The 16,732-nt window shown below is 44.5% G+C and overlaps 1 protein-coding gene across 2 annotated transcripts in view; it reads right to left on the bottom strand.

The window, feature by feature from the left end:
- Positions 1 to 1,570: 1,570 nt before the first annotated feature.
- Positions 1,571 to 16,732, bottom strand: part of TMEM178A (transmembrane protein 178A) — a 150,343-nt gene continuing 135,181 nt past the window's right edge. For both annotated transcript variants that reach the window (XM_030195909.1, XM_030195910.1), the window contains exons 3-4: positions 13,457 to 13,594; positions 1,571 to 2,658 (exon numbers count right to left, since the gene is read on the bottom strand). In XM_030195909.1, the coding sequence (XP_030051769.1) occupies positions 2,417 to 2,658; positions 13,457 to 13,594 (380 nt within the window). In that variant the 3' untranslated portion in view covers positions 1,571 to 2,416. The remainder of the gene's footprint in view (positions 2,659 to 13,456; positions 13,595 to 16,732) is intronic.

Raw genomic sequence — 16,732 nt, 5'->3', positions numbered from 1 at the left:
AGCTATTGAAATCAGATGTAGCAGCGCTGACAGTGTGGTATTGCTGGGAGTGGGCATGTGGAAGTTAGAAACAGGGTGAGGGAGCAGTGGGGTATTTTTAATAAGAAATGATTAGCACATGTTTTACATAGCTGGCAGAAATTTTTGAAAACGATGACATTGCAATTTGCATAGTTTATTGTCCATCTTTTTTAAAATAGATTTTTATGTTGTCTTTGTCCATGGTTTGTGATAGGTGATTCTAATATTTCATTTGATCTTGATTTGTATGTAGTGGGAGAAAATGGGCAGGTTTTAGTGGTGGAATTTGCTGGAATTCTTTGGACAGATGACCGAGGGAGCAGACCCAGTTCCACCCGCAGCCTACCCCCAAGTGCGATGCTTCCACTTTAAATTAAGAGCAGCAGCTAGCAGCGAGTCACATAGGTCTGCTCCTGGGCCTTCCCTTTGTCAAGATCCACCATCTCAGAAAGAGGCAGTTGCATCACAGAGGGTAGATCATGGCAGAGGGAAGGCCCCAGAGCGGACTTGTGTGACTCACTGCCGGCTGGCACCCATAATTTAAACTTGAAGCACCATGGCTAGGGTGAGAAAGGGAAAAGGATTGAGTAGTGCTGGACCTGTGTATGGGTAGGGGTGTGTGTGCTGGGAGAGGAAGTCTGGACCTGAACAGGGGAGTATTGGGAGAGAGTGGCTGAACCTATGCGGGGGGGGGGGGGGGGTCTAGAAGAGAGTGGCTGGACCTGCATGGGGGGGGGGGGCTGGGAGAGAGTGGCTGGACCTATACAGGAGGGGGATGAGAAAGAGTCATTAGACCTGCGCAGGGGGGCTGGGAGAGAGTGGCTACACCTGCAGGGGAGGGGGCTGGAGGCCGAAGGGAAAGGTGCTAGACTTGCGTGGGGGGGGGGGGGCTGGGGGGAAGGGAGATGCTGAACCAGGGGGGGGAGGAGAGGGGGGCACTAACTGATAGCTTGTAGAAGGCGCCAAAAACCCTAGCATCGGCCCTGCTCTCAAATAGTTATGTAATTGGAACAGTGTAGCTAAATTATGTTCTGTTACAGATGCAATGGGTTTAGGGGTGATTGGAGTGGGCAAGCTGGGATCAAGTTTTAAATAACTTTTAACTTATTCCGCATGTATGTCAAGTGTGAAATATAAATGTGATATTATATATAATTAAATATTAAATTAGAAGAGGGGAGATGGTAGGTTAGAATCACTGTTCCCTCTAAGGTGAGCGGGAGTCCTCCAACTGCATTGCTGCCAGTAGGGGGCGGTGCTTCAATAATGTGTATTCAATTGCTAGGACCAGGCAGGTTCTTTGGATTCCTGCCGAGCTTGCCTGTCCCTCATTGTTGAAAACATGATAGTGAAACAGCATCCCCCACTGGCAGGACCATAGGTGGAGGACTCCCGCTCAGCTTCGAGGGAACCGTGATCTGAGTGAGAACAACAGAGATATGAAAAAGAAAATTTGCTGCACCCAGATTTTTGCCACTCTAGGCACTAGAGTGAAATATGGAAGCACTGAACCCACTGTTACTGCACATGCAGACACAAGACACAAACATAAAGAAGAAATGGGGATATTTTAATACTGAATCCTGCTAACAGAAAGAGGTTGAGATTTCACAAAGGTGTGATTGTAAAAAGTGCTGCATAGAGTCACTGAGCAGGTGATGGTTTCCTTTTTTTTTATGCTATTTTGGTTTAGGCACAAATTACGCAAAAGGGACTCCAAGTACAGATGAGAACCAACTTGCTTTGATGAGCGCTCAGACGGAATATACAGTAACATATCAGGCAGAAAATGGTCTAAACAAAACTGTTCAGTGCCTTAATTGCCATATACTATTGAGCAGCAGAACATGGCATGGCAGACATGGCACATCTCACAGAATCACACCAGCCACTGAAATACAGTTTCCAACTTCCACTGGAACAGGTAGCATTTCCAGTTCAAGAAAAGCAGACGCATCAAAGTTTACCAAGCATGAGGTTGTGACAAGAACAAGCACATTTATTCCTATGTGAATCTTTCTTCTCCAAATAAGCATAGCTGCACATAGAAATCAGGGATGAAAAGTTTTAAGGGATTTGTTTTACCACCAAGGTTCTTTTCCAAAGATTGGAATTAACCAGTCTCTAATGATCTTGGAGTCACATGCAAGTTCATTAAAGCTGTAGCATTCTTGTACTCTCAAAGATTTTTACTTTATTCTGATCTGTTGAAACTCTGGTTTAAGTTTACTTGTCCCGTATAAATTTTGTGCTTGAAGTATGGATCTTAGCCTTCCAACCATTTTTTTTTTTCATTAGTTTTTGAAGCACATCTTTGTCCTGCCAATAAAGCGAGTCAGAATAATCAGCTTTTAGGAAGAAGGAATTAAAACCGCTGTATCTTTCAGACAGGCAGTCATACGCAGGAGTCTCTGGCAGATGTTAGCAGCAGAATCTTTGTTCGGCTGAGAAAGGGAAAAGCGGTACAGAGACATCCTGCGGCAACGATCAGGCCTAGGCTGCCCCAGGCACAAAACATAGACCAACTGTATCCATGCTCCACATCACTAGGAAGACCGTAAATGAATTTTGGCAGTCGATTCAGATCATATGATATGCTTGCTGCATAAGTGCACAGGGAAATGGTGCAAAATATTCCTGTGAAAAAAAAAACAATCATACAATGACAGTTAATAGAAATGTTCAAGTTGCTGTGAAGTAAAGTCACACTGGCTTATTTTAGGGCAGTCATGCATCATATTAATTTTCATAAACTACATGATGGCAGGAAGGAAAGATATTTCAAGGTGATATCTGATTGCTTAAAGTTGTGACAGATACAGCTTATTTCTTAAATTCTGAATGAGAAAAAATGTTTTAAAACTTTGATCTTGCGTGGTAAATTATAAATATGATTGATTGCGTGGTAAATTATAAATATGATTAATTACAAGTAAGGGCATAGAGCCATCCTACAAACCAAAATATCTCCAATTCATTCCCTGTTAAGACTGAGCATGCCTTTTAGGACTCAGTTCAGCCCCTGCCAGTGGCGTAGCAAGGGGGGACGGGGAGGGGCGGTCCGCCCCGGGTGTCAGCTCAAGGGGGGTGCTCCCTGCCAGCTCCTCCCCCAGGTGCAGCACAATGACTCCCCCCCCTCGGCGCATCAACACCCCCAGACCCAGTGCCTACTCTCAGCTCCATCCAACCAGCTCCCGCATCCTACCTTTAAAGAAATCTCGGAAGCCGTGGCGAGGCGCCTCGCGCCTGCATGTAAAAGAAGTGTGGATCGTCTCATCGGGCCTTCCCTCACTCTGTCTGTCCCGCCCTCCGCTGACGCAACTTCCTATTTCCGCAAGAGTGGGACAGACAGAGTGAGGGAAGGCCCGATGAGACGATCCACACTTCTTTTACATGCAGATGCGAGGCGAGGTTGGACGGAGTTGAGGAGGGTAGGCACTGGGTCGGGGGGGGGGGGGTGTTGATGTGCCGAGGGGGAGGTATGTCGTCGTGCTGCACCTGGTGGGGGGTGCAACGGCGAACTGCCCCGGGTGGCAGCCCCCCTTGCTACGCCACTGGCCCCTGCTGTTAATGAGCCTTTGCCACTAAATATTTCAGACTATTCAGGTTTTTCCCAAATAACAACTGCCATAAAAGGAGATAATTCTGGAGATACTTAGAGTGATCAAAATATATTTGGCACATTTGCGAAAAAGAAGCATTAACCTGAATTCTATAAAAGTTGCCCAAATAATGCACACACAAATTTGGGCGTGCGTCCAATTTGCATGCACAATTTAATTAAATAATGAGCCAATTAGGGTTACTAATTGGCTTTTTAACAAGCAACTATTAGCACTAATTAGATTTAATTGGCATTTACATGGGGGAGGAGGCGTGGAAATGGGAGGGTCGTGGGCATAACAGGGGCATTCCTAAAACTAATGCGCTTTGTTATAGAATAACAGGGATACATGCCTAATGCAGACATGTACATTTGCACCACATTTCAGTTGCTGCAAATGGCCACACCTCAAGTTAGGCGCAATTCTCAGGAGTAAGTGCTATTCCAGTTGTTCCCAAACCTAGTCTTGGAGGCATCCCAGCCAGTCAGGTTTTCAGGATATTCACAATGAGTATTCATGAGAGAGAATTGCATGAATATTCATTGCGATTTTTTTTCCCCAGCATCGATTTCTTTTTGGCGCCATGCACAAAGTTTCACCCTAAGCGTACACAGGAGGTGGTGTCACCAAAGATGTTCTATTAATTCTCATTGTTCTGTCTATGAATCAGTTAAACTGCTACACAAGGAGGAGTGACCTAGTGGTTAGAGTGGTGGACTTTGGTTCTGTGGAACTGAGGAACTGAGTTCGATTCCCACTTCAGGCACAGGCAGCTCCTTGTGACTCTGGGCAAGTCACTTAACCCTCCATTGCCCCAGGTAAGCCGCATTGAGCCTGCCATGAGTGGGAAAGCGCAGGGTACAAATGTAACAAAAATAAAATAGATACTATTGGAGATTCTACATGGAATGTTGCTACTATTGGAGATTCTACATGGAATGTTGCTATTCCACTAGCAACATTCCATGCAGAAGGCTGCGCTGCGCAGGTTTCTGTTTCTGTGAGTCTGACGTCCTACGTCCTGCACGTACGTGCAGGACGTCAGACTCACAGAAGCAGAAGCCTGCGTGGCCACATTGGTGATCTGCAAGGGCCGACTTCTACATGGAATGTTGGAATAGCAACATTCCATGTAGAATCTCAAATAGTAGCAACAGTGGAGGAGTGGCCTAGTGGTTAGGGTGGTGGACTTTGGTCCTGGGGAACTGAATTCAATTCCCACTTCAGGCACAGGCAGCTCCTTGTGACTCTGGGCAAGTCACTTAAGCCTCCATTGCCCCAGGTACAAATAAGTACCTGTATACAATATGTAAGCCGCATTGAGCCTGCCAATGAGTGGGAAAGCGCGGGGTACAAATGTAACAAAAATAAAAAATATGAAGTAGCTCACAAAAAAATAAATTAGCATACTTAGGCAGGTTTTACTCAATTGCCAGAGCTTTCAAACATCAATACATTTACTCATGTCTAGGACTACGGTATGCTAAGCAGTTTACAATAACTCAAAATATATCTAAAGAAGGAGGAAAGAGAGATAAAAAAGAAAGAGAAGACAAAAAAAAGAAAACTGGAGCAAGAATGAATGAAAGACAGAAAAAAGAAGGGGGATCACTTAGGAGTCCTTTTACTAAGGTGCGCTAACAGATTTATCACACGCTAAATGATAAGATGCCCATAGGAATATAGTGGGCGTCTTATCATTTAGTGCGCGCTAATCATTAGCGCAACTTAGTAAAAGGATTAGTAAAAGGACTCCTTAATATCATGATAAGCATGCTGGAACAGCTAGGTCTTAATTTGCTGGCTGCATTGACTCTAGCAGTAGTAATGCAAGAGTACCACTAAAGGTTGCGGCCACCATTTTTAAGCTGCAGCCACCACCACCAGGGGCAGGAGTAATTGAAGTTCGCTCCTGTCCTGTTTACCCTCTGGACCACCACTCATTTATCTGATTCATTTATTAGGATTTATGTATTGCCTTTTTGTAGAAATTCACCCAAGGTGATGCATAGCAAAAAGAAGCCAGACATAGGCAATAAACAATTATAGCAGTCTTAACAATACACATTACGACATCTTAACAGTACAGGGAGTAAGCAGAGGTGAAACATATAGACAATGGTCCAGAAGCATGGATGTTATTTAGTTATTTGCACTGAGTGCCATATGTATGATTATCTCCCACTTGATGAGAGGTCATTTGTGTGCACACAGTGCAAAGAGCTTCTAGACCTAAAAGAACGAGCCAAATCATTTGAGGCTAGAGTAGCACACTTGAAAGAGGTGAAGCAGAGAGGTATATAGAGGCGACCGAGAGGGACATAGTAATGAAGTTATACCTTTAATCGATCAGCCTCTGTGCTGTTTTGGAGGAGAGAGAGGCCATCTGACAGGAAAGCACCACTTTGTAAAGCAGGAAGTAATCCTATAGTCAGAACCTGCCCTCCAGGGGATGCAATATTGTCTTACGCCAAATATGTGCACCTAGGGACTTCTTCACAGGAGGGAAGGATAAGCACACTGCCTTCTCAATCTCCTCCTCCTCCCCCAAAAGCACATAGTCCCCTTTTTGATCCCACTCCCTTCCCTCCACCCCCCCCTCCTGCCCACTTAAATTATTTTGAATATTGACCCCCTAATGTCAAAAGAAAACACAGGTGCCTATGTGCCTTTATAATATAGACTCTTTCCAAAATCCTCACTAGCGTACAAATGGTCTTGCACACGTGTACATACATACACAATGAAAGGATTAAAATGCTGGTCCACTTGTAGTGAACCTGCTTCTTTAAGTAACACTGCTCCAGCATGTCCAGAACAGGACTGGAAAACTCCTATGGCTCATGTGACACTGCTGCTGAAAGAGCAGCACCGGCTTCCCCTGATCTTTAGAAGTAAATTTAAAAATCCTTCTGATCCACCATGCAATTTCCACTGGTTATTCTGTTTGTTAATCAGACTCGCTTCTTCTATTTTCCTCCCAATGCTTGATGCTTAGCAACCTGTCACCTGTTCCACCTCCCTCCATCTTGTGGCATTGGATTAGTCACCGCATGGCCTTTTCTTATCTACAGCCCGCTACTACAAAAAACTTCACTGGCTCCCAATCAGAGCCAGAATTCTTTTTAAAATTTGTACTTTGGTCCACGGAATCATTTCTAGTCTTGCTCTTGATTACATGACCAACCGAATTTATTTATTTATTTATTGCATTTGTATCCCACATTTTCCCACCTATTTGCAGGCTCAATGTGGCTTACAGAGTTTGGTTATGACATAATCATTACATGATATCAGATACAATTAGTAATGGACAAAGATTAGGTGAGGGAAGAGCAAGATATTAGGTAGACTGTAATAATTGGGTGAGTTGGTGATGTAGTTTTGTAAAGTTATGGGTTCTCTTTGTAGGCCTTGTTGAATAGATGTGTCTTCAGAGATTTGCGGAAGTTAGTTATTTCATCAATAGCTTTCAGGGCTATAGGTATTGCATTCCACAATTGCGTGCTCATGTAAGAGAAGGTGGTGGCGTGTATCAGCTTGTATTTTAATCCTTTACAGCTGGGGAAGTGCAGATTGAGAAATTTGCGGGATGATCTTATGGCATTTCTTGGAGGCAAGTCCACAAGGTTTAGCATGTAGATTGGGGCATCCGCGTGAATGATTTTGTGTACAATCGTGCACTTCTCCACCTGCCTAGGATTAAGATACAAATCTGTGTACTTGTCCAGCTTCTTCTTTCTAAGCACAAAAAATTGGAACTCTCTACCAAAAGAATTAAGATCTATAAGCAACTATACTCTATTTCGCAAACAGCTGAAAGCATTCTTTTCAGGAAATCCTTCCCCATGGATAGCAAAAAATTACCATCAATCGTCGCAATAGTCTGGAGCCTATGGTCACACTTCGAATGTATCTATTGTTCCATTCCCTGCTTTGTAATCCACAGACATGAAGAGACAAAGCTGGGCCCAAAGCAAACATTCTTAGGAGACCCCCTGTCACCGCCACACCATCAGTCACAGTACAAAGCAGGGGTTTAGCCAGCAGCTCAGTTTTTCGTTTGGGGGGGGGGGGGAATGGGGGAGCCACCCATTCCTTTCTGCTCTCTCCTCGACTCCCCCCCCCCCCAAGTAAAAATTATAACTTTGCTGACAGGGATGCCCAAGCCCAGCCAGCTAAAGAGCTCCGCAGTCTAAACCTCCCCTACAGCTTTCTAACCACTGACACTGGCAGTCCTTGGGCATGCTCAGTTCATGTGCACGGAGTGCTGGCATCAGCTGCTAGGAAGCATGCTGCCAACTTTCTCACACCAAGTGCAGTTCGTGCTATGGAGTTCCTTGGCTGGCGGGACCTGGGTATCCCCGCCAGCCATTCAGGTTACTGCAGTTGGGGGGCCCAGGCCCCTATGTCACTGAGTCAGCTGGGCTCCCCTTGGAGGCCGGGCCCAGGGAATCTTGCCCCCCCCCCCCTCTTGGTGGGCCTGTTGTAATCTCTCGCTCCGCACCTCCCTAATCACTGCCTTGACCGATACCTGATCTTTCACATTCAAACTTTCTACTTTTAATTGTCTCAACTTTTGCCTCTGATTTTATTATAAACCACACTGAACTAAATATGTTGGCAAAATGTGGGATTGAAATGCCAAATAAATGTTTTTAAAAATAAAAATGTGTGATGTAGTCTCTTACTAGATTTTCAACATGAGTCCTCCTGTGGTACATTTACAGTTGGTTTGCTTATTTATTTATTTGGATTTGTTTACTGCCTTTTTGAAGAAATTCACCCACGGCAAATGTACAGCAAGAGTAACCTGGACATAGGCAATAAAAGGGTAATACTATAAGATGACACTTAAATTTAGGGGCCAATAGTGTGTCTAGTTTATAGAACAGTAACGCTTAGGCACATCATTGGTGACAACAATTGACAGTTACAAGCTTAAACGCTAGGCACTATACTATAAACCAGGGGCGTATCTGCGTGGGGCCACAGGGGCCTGGGCCCCCGCAGATTTCGCCCTGGCCCCCCTCCCCGCCGTCAACCCTCCCCCGCTGCTTACTTTTGCTGGCGGGGGGCCCCAACCCCCGCCAGCCGAGGTCCGACCCGCAATCTCCATATTTCGTCTTCCTCCGTGGCCATGTGCTTCCAGGAAGTAACGCTGCAGTGCTGATTCGTTGAATCCAGTTCGGCGTCTGACGTGCTGCGACGTCAGACGCAGAACTGGATTCAACGAATCAGCACTGCAGCGTTACTTCCTGGAAGCACATGGCCACGGAGGAAGACGAAATATGGAGATTGCGGGTCGGACCTCGGCTGGCGGGGGTTGGGGCCCCCCGCCAGCAAAAGTAAGCAGCGGGGGAGGGTTGACGGCGGGGAGGGGGTGGAGAGAGGCGGCGGCGGGGGGGGGGGAGGGAGGCAAAAATGTGCCCCCCCTCTCTGGCTCTGGCCCCACCTACCGCCGGATTCCAGATACGCCCCTGCTATAAACAGTGCACCGAAATCGTTTAGCGGCACTTTTACCATGCTGTGGTAAAAATGGCCCTGTGGTAGCGGCAGTGGCAGTTTTTGCCGTGCGCTGAGGCCCTTTTTACCACAGCGGGTAAAAAGACTGCAAAAATACATGGCCATGTGGTAAGACTGCTCTTACTGTGTGGTCATGTGGGGGGAGGGGCACTTACCGCCACCCACTGAGGTGGTAGTAAGGGCTCCCGCGCTAACCTGGCAGTAACCAGGTAGCGTGCAGCACCGCCCGATTACCACAGGGTAACTTCCGTGCAAAAAAATTGAGCCCTATTTTCCCCAGCACGGGAAATAGTGCGCACTGGGGCTGGAATTATTGCTGGCGCCTGCATTGGGCCGGGGGTAGTTTCAAATTGGTACATGGTAAGCCCGCATTGGGCTTACTGCCACTTTGTAAAAGGGCCCCTTAGCATGCCACTGTTGGGGGAGGCATCTACACGTGGGTGTGTCACATGGGAATGTCACCAAGCAATGTGTGCAACTTATAGAACACTTTAATTTGGGCACATTGCATGGCAGATTTAGGCACGCCCACTTATGCCAGTCACTGACCTGTGCACATAGGGGTGAATTGTATATATGGCTCTGAAAACATCGAACCAAAAAAATCTAATCTAATCTAAGCATTTTTTAATACCGCTGATTTCCCATAAGGGTCCAGAGCAGTTTACAACAAAGTAAGATCTAAACAATAATTTTACAGATTAAATTAGAAAATTACAGACAATAATAATAGGAATGATATCTGTCATTATATGATGAAGTCAATCTACTCTAGAAGACAGGAATTTGGCAAATAAAAAAAGTCTTAAGATGAGTCCGAAAAGACATATATATAGACAATTGAGGCCTTATTCTGCAAAGTTTATGCTCCTAAATGAATGTAGGAACATAGATTACACTCATCATTTAGGAGCATAAAGTTAGGAGCATAAGCTTTGTAGAATAAGGCCCTTAGGGGCCCTTTTACTAAGCCATGTAGGCACCTATGTGCACCCAATACGAGCCAAAATGGAGTCCCCGCCCGGCTACCACGTGTCCCCTGCAGTCATTTCATTTTTGCCGCGCATCTTCTACGTGCGTCCGAAAAATATTTTTTTATTTCTGTCGCGTGTAGTGCACGCGCATCAAGTGGCTTTCTATGCAGGTAGGTCATTACCGCTCAGTGAATGCACAAGACCTTACCGCTAAGTCAATGGCTGGCGGTAAGGTCTCAGACCCAAAATGGATGTGTGCCAGTTTTGATTTTGCCACACATCCATTTTCGGCAAAAATTTTAAAAAGGCATTTTTTACAGGCGCACTGAAAAATGAATCTGTGTGCTCCCAAAACCCGCGCCTACACTAGCACAGACCATTTTTCAGCGCACTTTAGTAAAAGGACCCCATAGTTCTTATTTCGACTGGAAGAGATGGCCAATGGTAAGCTGCCTGATATGAATAAGGTTTTTCATGATGTTTGTTTGAGACAAGATGGTTTAAAAAGGGGTTAGACGGTTTCCTAAAGGACAAGTCCATAAACCACTACTAAATGGACTTGGGAAAAATCCACAATTCCAGGAATAACATGTATAGAATGTTTGTACGTTTGGGAAGCTCGCCAGGTGCCCTTGGCCTGGATTGGCTGCTATCGTGGACAGGATGCTGGGCTCGATGGACCCTTGGTCTTTTCCCAGTGTGGCATTACTTATGTACTTACTAACTGCTTAAAGTTAGACACAGTTTATAGAATTGCACTTACACCCGGAAATCGCACCTAACTTCAGGCACGGCCATTTGCATCAACTGAAATGTGGTGTAAATGTATGCGCTTAAATTAGGTGTATATCCCCCCTATTCTATAACAACACACATAAATGCTAGAAATACCCCCATTTTGCCCATGACCCCCCCCCCCCCCCCATTTCTGTGTCCCTTTTTTTTGTACTTGTGTATAAAATTTAGGCATGGATCCCACGCCTAAATTTACACATGTAAATTCCAATTAAATCTGATTAGTGACCATGATTGCTTGTTAAAAAGTAAGTGGAGGAGTGGCCTAGTGGTTAGGGTGGTGGACTTTGGTCCTGAGGAACTGAGTTCAATTCCTGCCACAGGCAGTGCCTTTTGACTCTGGGCAAGTCACTTAACTCTCCATTGCCTGCCGCATTGAGCCTGCCATGAGTGGGAAAGTGCTCATTATTCAATTAAATCATGCATGCAACTTTTATAGAATTAGGGGGATAACTTTTGGCGTACAAATATGACTTTAGCACGAAATTCTATAATGGTTTGGGTGCCCCCATAAGCTACTATAGAACTGGTGGTAAGTGTGCCCCTTTCTACTGCCTAAAATGAGACACCAATTTACGGAATTGCTGTTAAGCAGTTACAACTGTAAAAAAAAACATTTTTATAACATCATTTTTCTCCCAAGACTTTTCTTCTTGAGCTTAGCAGAGTCCTAGAGGTCAGGGGCTTAGAGTTCACAGCAACCTCCTAATTCTACATCAGGGGGCCTACATTTAAGGTGCCACTTGAGAATAAAATCATTTTCAGGGGTAAATGTATACTTACGCACAAAAGTGGCAGCAAAACACCAAACTGTTATTTTCTAATGTAAGTGCAAGGGGGTGATCGCGTGGGTGGAGCATAGGAGAGGCATGGGCAGGGAATGGGAGGATCATGGATGGGGCACAGGAGCATGGGCAGCCACTTACATGCACAACTTACAGAATACAGTAACTTACATGCAATCTTTCCGTATTTGGGCACAGGCAGTTACACCAGCTCAGGGGCATAGCCAGACTTCGGCGGGAGGGTGGTCCAGAGCCCGAGGTGAGGGGGCACATTTTAGGCCCCCCCCGGCACCGCCGACCCCCCCCCCCACCATTGCCGAGCCCCCCACCACTGCTGCCGCCACCACCACCAACAACTTTGCCTCCCCCCTGCCGCAGACCCTTTTGACCCCACTCCAGCTGCCAACCCTCCCCCGCCACCACCGTCGCCTACCTTTGCTGGCGGGGGACTCCAACCCCCACCAGCCGAGGTCCTATTCTTCCGGTGCAAGGCATCGTTCTGTTTCTGTGAGTCTGACGTCCTCAGGACGTCAGGACGTCAGACTCACAGAAACAGAATGAAGCCTTGCGCCGGAAGAAGAGGACCTCGGCTGGTGGGGGTTGGGGTCCCCCGCCAGCAAAGGTAGGCGACGGCGGTGGCAGGGGAAAGTTGGCAGCGGGTGGGGGGGTCGAGAGGGTCGTCGGCAGGGGGTCCAGGGCCAAATCTACGGGGGCCCAGGCCCCCATGGCCCCACCTAGCTATGCCACTGCACCAGCTCTATGGCTAGTGTAAATTGCTGATGCCTAAATGTAAGGCACACTGATGCCGAGTTGCACTAGTATTCTATAATGGACTCTAGGTACCCAGATGCAGTTACAGAATAGGCTTTTGCCATGCGGCATCAGGGTACCTAGGTGGAGGTGCCCACTTTTAGAATTGCCCTCTACTGTCTGCTTTTGTATGAATCTCTATTTGCCCACCCTTCTCAGCTCTCTCTTTGCCTTATTTTTTTTCTCTCACTCCCTCTTCCAGGATTGACCTCCCCTCCCCCCTCTTTGTTTATGGGCACATGCCCTTAATTGTTGTACACTGTCTTAAAATTTCAGGATATTAGGCGGTGACCTGGATTGGCCACTGTTGGTCATTGGTCTGCCCCGGTATGGCTATTCTTATGTTCTTATGGTAAATTGAAATAAAAAAGAGAGAACATGTATAAGCATAGTAAACTATTATCTCAAATCATTTTGTGTGGAGGAGTACCCTAGTGGTTAGTGCAGTGGACTTTGAGCCTGGGGAACTGAGTTCAATTCCCACTGCAGCTCCTTGTGACTCTGGGCAAGTCACTTAAACCTCCATTGCCCCTGGTACAAAATAAGTACCTTGAATATATGTAAACCGCTTTGAATGTAGTTGCAAAAACCTCAGAAAGGTAGTATATCAAGTCCCCTTTCCCTTTATAAGTATACTTATCTGTTTCCACGCCTCATGTAAAAATCTGTTTTTGAAATTGGGCCCAGCATTCCAGCTATCTTGAGAAATTCATCCCATCCACTGTATGTTCATCAGGAAATCCTTACTCAATATGGTCTTCAGTGTTGTGTCCACAAGTCAAAATTTTTTGACACACTTGTTTCCATTAAAAAATAAAGTGTCCTGGAAATATTTGTGGTTTTTTTCTCCCCTGCCTAAATTTAACAACTCTTTTATCTGGCAGTCAGGAAGTCCATGAAATCTTTCATAGCTTTAAAATATTTCTTGATGATACAGTACCTGCCATAAGGAACAGAAGTCCAGCCACGTGCTGTGTCAGGCTCTCCTCCCAAAAGAAACTGACCATCGCTACAATGCATCCACACAGAAGTACAGCAGCTGCCATGCCCAGAAAACCAGCTGTGATTCTTCTTAAATCTGCAAGACAACAGAAGGAAGAAAAAAAATCAGCTTCCTAGAATAGCATAACCTCCTATTTCCTTCCATTCTTCCCCACCAGAATATTAAAAACACATAAAGAAATGATCAAGTTGTCCATATGCAGGACAGCACCTTTATTTTGAAATTAGTTGCATTTTCTCCCATATTTGCATATGCTGACTTTAACAGTTTTCCAGATGTTATCATTTTTGCCTGTCAATCATTCTATTTAAGCAATCAGAAGGTAAGGAAAGACCTAAAGATATTCTGCTTTATTCAGTATGCAAATCTTTCTTTCTACTCCCTGGAAACTGAACTCTGTATTTTGAAGACAGATTTGGTCTTCAACTTTTATGCTCTTCATAGAGACCCTGTTCATGGAGGAAAGCTTGTATCCCAGTAGACTATGACATCTGGCTATACTCATTAAACCGCATCAAAAGGGAATACTCAAAAAGATGAACCAAAAGTCTTCCCTCCATTTGGTAACCCTCACTCCTGCGATCTCCCTTGTTTCTATCAGTCTGGTGCCCAAGGTTATGCATGGGGATTGGCACTATGTGCTCTGATTTTTCGAAACCCATGTTTGAACGCTGTTTATAGAATTTCCGCCTGTATGTGCATGATTGGGGGATATTCTGTGAGTTATTCTGAGTCAGTTCTGTCTCAAATACTATGGGTGTTCCATTGTGCAGATTTTGAGTAGTTGTGTGTCTGTACCTGTTCTTTGATATGTGTCAGATTCCTGTTGTCATACACAGTCTGTTGAAACAGGAAAATATTCAATCCAAATGAGATGTAAGATAATAATAATGATGTCTGGATATAATGTTGGATTGTATTTTCAAATTACATATAGATCTATGATATATTCAGGGGTCCTTTTACCAAGCTGCAGTAAAAATTAGGCGTGGAAATGGCGTGCACTGGGGGTGGGAACTGTCACTGGGCTCCTGCAGTAGCCCGGCATACTACTGGATTGGTGCACGGCCAGCCTGTTGCAGCGAGTCAACCCTGTAGTAAAATGGCCCCTCAATTTGTACAAAAAAAGAAAAAAATCAATAAAACGAAAGTTTAAAGAAAAGAAATATTTCCAATTGTATTAAGTGCAAATGGCCTGATTATTAAGAATTTTCAAGAGTACCTTGACATGTTACCTATGTACTTTATATTCTATGAATTTCAGAAGGAAGCCATCTTTGGCACAATGTAGTTGCTAAGAGTAAACAAGCGATTCACGTCTACCCGTTCTACTCCACTCATTATTTTATAGACCTCTATCATATCTCCCCTCAGCCGTCTTTTCTCCAAACTGAAGAGCCCTAGCCACTTCAGCCTTTCCTCATAGGGAAGTCATCTCATCCTCTTTATCATTTTCTTCACCCTTCTCTGTACCTCTTCTAATTGAGTAGAGAAGTGGTCTAGTGGTTAGAGCACTGGCCTTACAATCCTTAGGTGGCCGGTTCAAATCCTACTGCTGCTCCTTGTGATCTTGGGCAAGTCACTTAACCCTCCATTGCCTCAGGTACAAATTTGATTGTGAGCCCTCCTGGGACAGAGAAATATCCAATATACCTGAATGTAACTCACCTTGAGCTACTACTGAAAAAGGTGTGAGCAAAATCTAAATAAATAAAATAAGGCAAGTGCTAGCAAATCTAATGGAGACATTGCCTGGAGGAAAGTAACAGCTGCAAACATTAAAAGAAATGAGAAGAAAGCTCTGTGCATAAGAATGTAGTTCCAGTGAATAAAAAGTATGAGAGCTGGTGGGGAAAAGAATCCAAACATTTCAAAAAAATACAAAGGAAGCCATGACCCCAGGGGAATACCAGACTCATTTTATTAAATGTTATTTTTTTAAATATACCTTGTCTAGCAGTTACTTTCTTTCTTTCTTTCTTTCTTTTTTTCAATTAATTCAAGATGCTTGGAATTGTAAGGGAATTACATCAATCATAGCTGTCTCTGAATAAATATCATAAATACAGCCTACAGACTTCTCAGCACGACAGTACTGCGCTATAAATGAATGCTCCATTTGCAATCTGTCTCTACCCATTGTGTCTAACATTACGTATAGCTTGGGTTACAAGAGGCAATGAGAACAGCAGAGCCAAAATACAGAAACGAAAAAGGATTGCTGGGGGTTTTGTATTTGTATTCTAAGATTTACAAAGTTATGACTTTGACGAATTCTCTAGTACCCAACCATTTCTTGTGCAAAGACCACTACACTTGGGGACTGCCATGCGACATTACGTTTAATAGAGACATCCTTTTCTCAATCTAAATAAATAAGATTCTAGTATATGGTCTTCTTATTAGCTGAGCTCATGCTATTTTTAGTTAAATACTGTCTCCTGGATTCTGGATTTGCATGTGCAACTTAATTAGTTAACAAGCTAATAAGTGCATAAGTACATTGCCACGTTGGGACACACCAAAGGTCCATCAAGCCCAGCATCCTGATTCCAAAAGTGGCCAATACAGGTCACAAATATCTGGCAAGATCCCTTCTCCTTACCAAGAAACAGGCAAATAAAGGATTGTCTGCCAAACTACTTTAGCGGTCTTTTACTAAAGCTTAGCTCGAGTTATCTGCAGCAGGGCCCATAGGAATAAAATGGGCGCTGCTGCAGATAACATGAGCTAAGCTTTAGTAAAAGACCCCCTTTGTGAAGTAACACTAAATCCTGCAAAGAAGCTTCTCAGAGCCTCTGTAGCGAGCTTAACGGCACCAATTCTGAACACACAAACATCAGTAAATGTACCTTTAAAAAGGCAGCAGTGAACATACAGAACATAATATGCTTCAAATCAGACTCCTATGGATCCACGCACAAATTACATGCCAGCAGAATCTCTCATTTTGGTCACTCACAGAACACAGACCAATCCTCACCAATTACAGAATAAAGGACCCAAATTAGAAAAGGAAATACTGAGAAATCACATTTTCTGTAAGCAGTACTGCATAGGAGAAATACAAATAAAAGGGAATTATCTATGTAGGGAGTAAAATGCAAGATCACTTTCAACCCACAAATAAATTATCTGGATACACATGAAAAGTTCCAAACTTGTGGGATAACAGTGAGCTGTATTTTCAAAGCACTTAGACTTACAAAGTTA

Source organism: Microcaecilia unicolor, chromosome 3 (assembly GCF_901765095.1).
Source record: "Microcaecilia unicolor chromosome 3, aMicUni1.1, whole genome shotgun sequence".
In the NCBI taxonomy this organism is placed as follows: domain Eukaryota; kingdom Metazoa; phylum Chordata; class Amphibia; order Gymnophiona; family Siphonopidae; genus Microcaecilia; species Microcaecilia unicolor.
The sequence above is the reverse complement of the archived record's forward strand: the minus strand, read 5'-3'. Positions and strand labels throughout refer to the sequence as shown.